Source organism: Colobus angolensis, unplaced genomic scaffold, assembly GCF_000951035.1.
Source record: "Colobus angolensis palliatus isolate OR3802 unplaced genomic scaffold, Cang.pa_1.0 Scaffold136, whole genome shotgun sequence".
Lineage (NCBI taxonomy): Eukaryota > Metazoa > Chordata > Mammalia > Primates > Cercopithecidae > Colobus > Colobus angolensis.
In genome coordinates this window covers 2,387,676-2,395,135 of record NW_012114444.1, presented here as the reverse complement: position 1 = coordinate 2,395,135, position 7,460 = coordinate 2,387,676, and the positions used below count along the sequence as shown (strand labels likewise).

At 59.1% G+C, this 7,460-nt stretch overlaps 2 protein-coding genes across 2 annotated transcripts in view; one reads left to right on the top strand and one right to left on the bottom strand.

Annotated features, from left to right (window-relative positions):
- Positions 1–874, bottom strand: part of HRH3 (histamine receptor H3) — a 23,167-nt gene extending 22,293 nt beyond the window's left edge. The window contains exons 1-4 of the mRNA XM_011934550.1: positions 799–874; positions 493–635; positions 347–408; positions 126–248 (exon numbers count right to left, since the gene is read on the bottom strand). Coding sequence (XP_011789940.1) covers positions 126–248; positions 347–408; positions 493–635; positions 799–874 — 404 coding nt within the window. The remainder of the gene's footprint in view (positions 1–125; positions 249–346; positions 409–492; positions 636–798) is intronic.
- Positions 875–937: 63 nt separating this feature from the next.
- LOC105506418 (putative uncharacterized protein FLJ44790) lies at positions 938–2,215 on the top strand. Its single transcript, XM_011934549.1, is given in 3 exon segments — positions 938–1,154; positions 1,579–2,088; positions 2,091–2,215. Coding segments are annotated over 3 exon segments (852 nt in total).
- The last annotated feature ends 5,245 nt before the right edge of the window (positions 2,216–7,460 follow it).

Here is a 7,460-nt window from a genome sequence, read left to right as displayed (position 1 = left end):
GGAGTGCCCAAGGGATGTGCAGTGAGGTCACTGGGCAAACTGATCCAAGCAGAGATGGGAGTGCCCAAGGGATGTGCAGTGAGGTCACTGGGCAACTCCTCCGCCCCCTGGGTTCTGTGTCCTACCCGCGCAGCACTGGATGAGCCAGTGGCACAAAGACCCTGGTGGAAACATCTGGGGCTCCTTGGTGTGCATCTTGAGTGCCCACCTGTGTGCTCTTCTGAAGGGTGACCCCAGCCCGGAATGCCCTGATGAGGAGAGGAGGGAGTCAGAGACCGGTTGGGACAGGTGGCCGTCCTCTCCCTGTGTGGCGAGGTGGGCAGATAGCTCAGGATGCTTCATTTACCAGGATGGAAACCTTGCCTGCATCTGAGAGTACACTGGTGGTGCTATCTCCTTCAGGCATGGCTGGATCCAGGAGCCCGATAGCTACCATCAGAACTGGTGTCCCCACCCTGGGCTCAGCCTGCCGTCCTCTCAGGCAGCACTTACCCTTGGCATGGCACCTCCAGGCTGACATCCCAGCTCAGACCTGGGGTCCATGAAGGGCCCGAGTATGATCTGACTGATTATGGCCAGGGGATGAGTGATGCCCAGGCAATGAGTGTTGCCCAGGTCCCAGTCACATGCCCTATCTGGGGCAAGAGATGGGCTCAGCTTAGTACCAACCTATGGGTAGTTCCCAAAGGAGGATTCAGGGCTGTTCCTAGGAGATATGGTGGATGCTGGGCAGAGCCCTGGCAATGCTCGCACGCCCTCCAAACAGCTTTCCCTTGCTCTGCCTCCTCTGAGCCTCACCAAGCCCCCAGGAAGTTGAGGCTCGGAGTGCTTCTGTGGCCCACTTAGGACCTCCATCAGCACGTAGGACCTCCATCAGCACGTAGGACCTCCATCAGCACGTAGGACCTCCATCAGCAAAGGCCAGGTATAGACCCCTATGGGCTCCAGGTTCCACCCCGACTCCCAGCCATTTGCCCAGACCGACCCATGCCCACCTCCTGCAGATGCCCTGGGCGTTACTGAACCCCTATTTCCTGAAGCCAGCCAGCGGGTGGGAGCACCAGCCAGCATGGTCCTCCCTGGCCCCAGGGATCTCCCAGCCCTGGGGCATGGGACTTCTGGGCAGACTGCCTTCCCCCAGCTTGTGCAGGCTGGTACCAGGCACAGGAGCCCAGCACAGGGCATCTTATCAGCTCCTCCATCTCTTCCCCAGAACAGGCCCAGCCTGCTCGCCCGGCCTGTCACCATGCCTGGCAACGATGGCATCACCTGGCTGACTGCATGTAACTGCTGAAACCCCATGGGCCCTGCTTCCAGTGCCGCACGCTCCTTGCCCCAAGATGATGAAGAATTTCAAGCCAGGAATGGTAGAGTGGTAAATTAACCTCAGGTGCCATGGGACAGCACAGGCTGGGTGCTGTGAGCCCTGCATGAAGCTCCTGGTGGGTATAGCTCCGTCTCATGGGTCACCCCTCTCTACCATGACCATGAGGACTGAGCTGGGCATGCCCTGCTGTGACCCCTGACACACAGACCGCTAGCCATCTCCTCCACCCACTCCCTGACCTCCTCTCCCAGGGGTGCAACTGGGGGAGTACACCCATCCCCAGAAGAACCCCACATCTCTGGCTGGCTGTCTCTTACCCAACTCCCATCCCCAGCTCCAGCTGAGGAGCAAGCGTGCTGCTGGGCTGCTCCCGAGGAAAAGCCCATGGTGCCACCCTCAGGCCCCCGGCAGCTCCTCAACCTGAGCCCCATCTCTGCCCCCCATCTTGGCTCCCCAGGCATATTTAAACCTTGCCCCTCCCACCCCCGTGCCTGGCGCATCCCCTGGCACTGAGGCCCAGCCAGTGGCTCCAGCCAACGCACTTGGCTCCTGCAGCAAGTTAAATCTAACCCAGCCCAGCTGTCTCTCCTCCGGCTCCCACCGGCCCCTCCCATTCCCTGCAGGGATGTGCCCACACCCTGCCCACCCTACACAGGCCCTCAGGAAGGGTGCAGAGGTTCCCTGGGGTCCCCCACTTTCCCACACTAGGAAAGCCCTTTGCCTAGCAGCCTCTGGGGTGGGTGCCCTGCTTCTGGAGGTGCCCAGCACCCAGGGCGGGGCCAGCAGAGTGCAGCAGGATTTCAACAGGTATTTCGAGAAGGAGCAGGAACCCACTTCCCATCAGTCAGGGCGCAGCCAGGAAGGAGGAAACTCCAGGGCCAACACTGAAGTGGCCACTGCAGCACCACGCTGGGGCGTGGAGTCGGAGCACAGCCCTCGTGCCCCAGGTATGCCAGGGAACGTGGACCAGGCGCTCTGTCTTGCATCTGGGGCTGTCGGTTCTTCTGAGGCAGGACAGTTATGGGTCACTTCTGGAGATGTCCACATTTCTGGGCCTGGGACGGTCTAGGCCTGGCTGTGGGGCCATCTGTAACCTGCTCCCTGTAGCCCCATGTTTTGTTTAGGCTGGCAATGCACTTAGCTAAAATGCTGCTATCCTACCAAAGGTGGCATAGGATGGAGTTCTGGCCAGTGAGATGTGACACACCCATAAGTGCTGGGTGTGTCTTCAGGGACAGATCCTCAAAGGGAGCTGACTCATCTAGGGAGCAGCACTTTTGCTCTTCCTCTTTCCCTTCCTCCTTTCTGGTCAGCTGTGCTTGTGATGGCTGGAGCACCAGCAGCTGTTTCGGGCCATGAGGTGACACTGAGGCTGGAAGCCAGCACTAGGAGAGTGATACAGTGAGGTAGGAGCTGTGTCCCTGAGGATGCATGGTACCCTGCCAGCCAGACAGCCTAGGCTTGTGTCGCCTGAGAGAAAAGTACATTTCTACGCTGTCGAAGCCTCTGTTATTCTGAGCTTTCTCAGGAATGCAGCCCTAACCAGTCCTAAAGGGCAGGCAGCCATGTTGGCTCAAATGTTTCCCCCAGCAAGGCAGGAAGCCACTCCAGTGTCCTGCAAGAAACTTCATAGAAAAAGGGCTTCCGGCCGGGCGCGGTGGCTCAAGCCTGTAATCCCAGCACTTTGGGAGGCTGAGGCGGGCGGATCACGAGGTCAGGAGATCGAGACCATCCTGGCTAACAGGGTGAAACCCCGTCTCTACTAAAAAGTACAAAAAACTAGCCGGGCGAGGTGGCGGGCGCCTGTAGTCCCAGCTACTCAGGAGGCTGAGGCAGGAGAATGGCGTAAACCCGGGAGGCGGAGCTTGCAGTGAGCTGAGATCCGGCCACTGCACTCCAGCCCGGGAGACAGAGCAAGACTCCGCCTCAAAAAAAAAAAAAAAAAAAAAAAGATAAAGGGCTTCCATCCTCATATGCCGGGAGTCTGCATCAGGCCCTTCCCGGGCCCTGGAGCCTCCATGTGCCCCTGAGTGGGGCGGGCTCTGGTTCCTGGGCCCTGGAGCCTTCAAGTGCCCCTGAGTGGGGTGGGCGCTGGGAAGCCTAAGGTTGGGGAGGGCCCCTATTCACTTTGTTTAGTTTTCTCAAACCCACTTGACTGAGGAACCCCTTCCGCCAGAAACAAGGAATTACAGCCGGAACGACCTCTGGGAAGGCCGCCTTCTCCACCCTTCACTGTGGGGTGGGGCGTGTCCCTGAGCTACTGCACTCAGAGGAGCTGGGCTTGGCCCTGGGCATGCAGCAAGCACTCAGGAGAGGCTGCGGCTGCTGCCAGCTCTGTGAGCGGGAAACTGGGGGGGCCTTCTCCCCTCTCCCCAGCTCCTCATTCCAACTACTCTGGAGCTGTGGCCTGAGCCCCACCCTGGCCCTCTGCTCAGATGGGCCTGTTCCCGGGCGGGTCTCAGTGCCCAGGAGTGGAGAGGGGGGCTGCGGAGACAGGTGGGGTCACCCCAGCAAGAGTGGGTTTGCAACGCTGCAGCAGCAAGGAAGCCGTGGGGTAAAAAGTTTATAAGAGGAACACGATTTTTTTCTTTTGGCAGAATTTAATGGGTGCAGATTGTTCAGGTCCCAAAGATATGGGGAAAAAAAAAAGAGAAAGAAAAAGCCCTTTGCTGCTGCTATTGATAACTTGTCTCGCTTCACGTGGTGGGTTCAAAACTAAAAATACTCTCCTCCCAACGGTAGAGAAGCCAGGGCTGTCACGTTGCAGAGGAGACTGGAGAGCTGCGGTGGGGAGGGGTCAGCTGCGGCCACGTGAGGGCCAGGGCCAGGCCTCAGTGGCCAGCCCCTCTCTGGCTGCCCAGGCTGCATCCACACAGAAGATTCCATGGCTTTCCACAAAAGAGAGTGGGAGAATGTCCTCTCTAAAGGCCTGGGGAGTGCCTGGGGAGAGGAGACAGCCTTACCCGGGGCTCACCAGCCAGCAGCTGCCAGCCAGGCCAGCAATGCCAAGGCACCCGGCGTTCCTGGAAGCCAACCCCTGTTTGATCTAATGGGGCAGCTGTGGGTGCAGACCTAGATAAAGAGATAAACCCAGACCCAGAAACCTGGGGGAGGAGGTAAGACTGGAGCGGGGGAAAGGGCGGTGGGTCGTGGGCGGGACTGGTGCTGCCAGGCCCTGGGCAAGCTGCATCTGTTCTCTAAGCCTCAGTTTCCCCATCCAAAAGGTGGGAGCAACAACCTCTCTTCCGCCTCCTTCGCAGTGAGGGGAAAGGAAGCGGGATGACATAGATGTGGCTGGGACTGCTGGACCCTGCACGCCGGCCCTGGGAGGCATGTGGGTCATGAAATCCTCCCACTGGTGACCTGCCCCGTGGTGAGGGAGGGAGAGAGCTTCTCCCCTCCTTGGCAAGAGGACAGAGGGAGGATCCTAGAAATTCTGTCAGGAAGCAGAAATTTGGTCTGAGAGCAGTGCAGGTGGGAGCAGACACCCCCAAATCACCTGCAGGATGAGCATTTCTCAGGCTCTGGAGAGCATGTGTGGAGGTCCAGCAGCCACAACCATGGGAACTCCTGGGCCTGTTGTTCATGTGTGGATCCCGGTCTGGGAGCCTGGGTGGAGCTCTGCCTTGCGGACAAGCTCCCGGCCAGGCCTGGTCCACCAGACCTCCCCATGCCTGGCGTGCCTCCTTGTGCCTGGAGCTGTGCTGGGCCCTTCCTCATTGCAGGGCTGAGGGAGTCCCTTAACCTGTCTGGGGCTCAGTCTGCTCATCTGTAAAGTGGGAATGATAGCACCTAGTACCCACTTGATTGGCTGTTGCAAACATGAAACCAGACGGGCCTGTAAATCACAGGGCACTCGGCCACTATCATCATCATCGTCTTCATTATCATGGCCCCAGCTCGTCCATCTTTGCTGTCTTCTCCACTCCCATCTTTCATCCTTGCAGAACTGTGCCTCTCAAATTGGCCTCGTGACCTAGCAAATATCATGATGAAGATGCCTAAGTTAGTCTCAAGGCACCCTCTTTATAACCCACCAACCGAGGGAGGATTCTCGCCTAGTCCCAGCAACTGGCCCCAGGGAGGAAGTGCCCTTCCCAGTTGTGGAACATCTCCAGCAGCGCTGGCTGATGGCAGACTACCCTTGGAACTCAGTTACTGCGTCTGTGAAGAGGGGTGAAACCTCTGTTCCAGCCCAGAGGTTTCATACCCCGCACCGCCAAGGCCAGGGTGGATCTCCCTGCTTGGCCCTGGGGTGGGCCCTGGGCAGATGAGAGGGTCCTTCTACCTGAGCCTCTGAGGCTGCCCTCACTGCAGAGCTCGTGGTCAAGGGGTGGGCAGGCAGGTTGGAGTCCCTCAAGGGCACAGGGGTTAGAGTCTTATAGACTTAGGGTGAGGGGCATGGAGAGAGGTGGGCTTCTGGGACCCTGTGCTGGCCCTGGCCAGGCCCACAGGGGAAACTGTGCAGTGCGGTCATCTCCGTGGCAACCGGTCTCATCGTCCTTGTCCTGGCTTGGGGGCTGAATGCCTTCCCTTCCCTTTCACCGGCTGGAGTCGCTTTCTTCAGAGGTAACCATGGCAACCCCTTTGTTTCTGAGGCCTGCCCGCCCTCCTCCCCGTTTTCTCTTCAGGAGAGGCTCATCCAGCTCCTTCCTAGTCCTGGCACGTCTCTAGTGGCGCCGGCTGACAGTGGCCCACCAGTGAGTGGGGCCAGTCCCTGGGGTGGGGGAGAATGGCCCTGCTGGGCCCAGAGATGTGGTCTGGACCCTGCCCCTGCCACAGAGGCCGCGTTCATTGGCTCACTCATGCCCTGACATTGATAGAGAGTACCCATGTCTGCCACGGGGCCACAGATGGGGCAAAGGCCTGTCCCTGCCCACGGTCCTGCTAGGGGCAGCCTGGAAGTGCGGAGACAAGGCCTGAGGAGGGGGTACAGAGGCCCAACGGGGGCTGGGTCTGCTGCAGAATGCGCTGTGGGGTCATGGGTCATTCGCCAGGGCTCTCAAGGCCACAGGGAGCCCAGGACTCTTGGCTCTACCTCAAACGGGCTGAAGCAGAAACGAGCATGTGGTTCACATAACTGAAAAGTCAAGGAAAGCACCTGCTGAGGTGCAGCAGGGTCCACATGACCTGGCCGTGGTTGCTTCGGCTTTCCTCTGGGCTGGCTTCATTCTCGCGCAGCCCTGTTCTCGGGTGGTGCGATGTGGAAGAGTGGCCCCTTCGCCGTCTCACCTAAGCCAGCTCTGGAGAGGTCTGTGGGCAGATGGGAGAGTCATTTGACTTCAGCCTCCCCTCTGGTCTGAACTCTGACCCTACAGCAAAAGTCCCAGGACTGAGCCTCTTTGGCTAGAACTGGGTCACAGGCTGACCCCTAAACCAACTGCTGGGACTCTATGTAGCCAGCCTGGTTCATGCCATTCCATTCACCTCAAACCAGATCCATGACTTAAATGAGATGATGACAGGGGAACCCTGCTTTGCAAATGAAACTCCGGGTGCACACAGACTCAGAGAGGTTAATTAATTTGTCCAAATCCACACAGCTGGTAAAGAATGCAAGCTCCAGGTCTGATGCCAGAACTTCTGGGCTTAACCATGGAGCCACTGTAGGTCAGTGGGAGTCCAAAAGGCTTTAAGTATGGTAGTGAAACGATCAGGGATGCAGCTGCAGGGGTAAATTGGCGCTGGATTTTGGTTGGCGGTGAATGGCATGCAAAGGAGGCAGATATTCAGGATTTGGTAGGACAGTGGGAGCAGCTACGCCCCAGTTATCGCAAGGTCCCCAGCATGTGTGGGAAAAGGCCCCCCGGGCTTTGGGTAGCTGAGAGGAGGGCCTCGCAGGCCCGCACCGCCGCCAGGACGCACTGCACCTGCGGGCGGAGCGCCCACGCCCGGGGCCACCTGACTCACTGTTTGTCAACTCTGCTCTCCGCAGCCACGCCCTTTCCTCCTTCCCTCCCTCCCCTTTTGGCTCAGGGGCTGCATAACCCCGCCTCTCTCTTGCTGTGACTGGCTGTCCTCGCCGTCACTCCACTACGTGGGCGGAGCACAGGTAGAGGCCCCTCCGCGAAGGGATTAGCATAGTCCCGCCCCCCGGCGCGAGCCTCGGGCCGGGCGCTGATTGGGTGGGCGG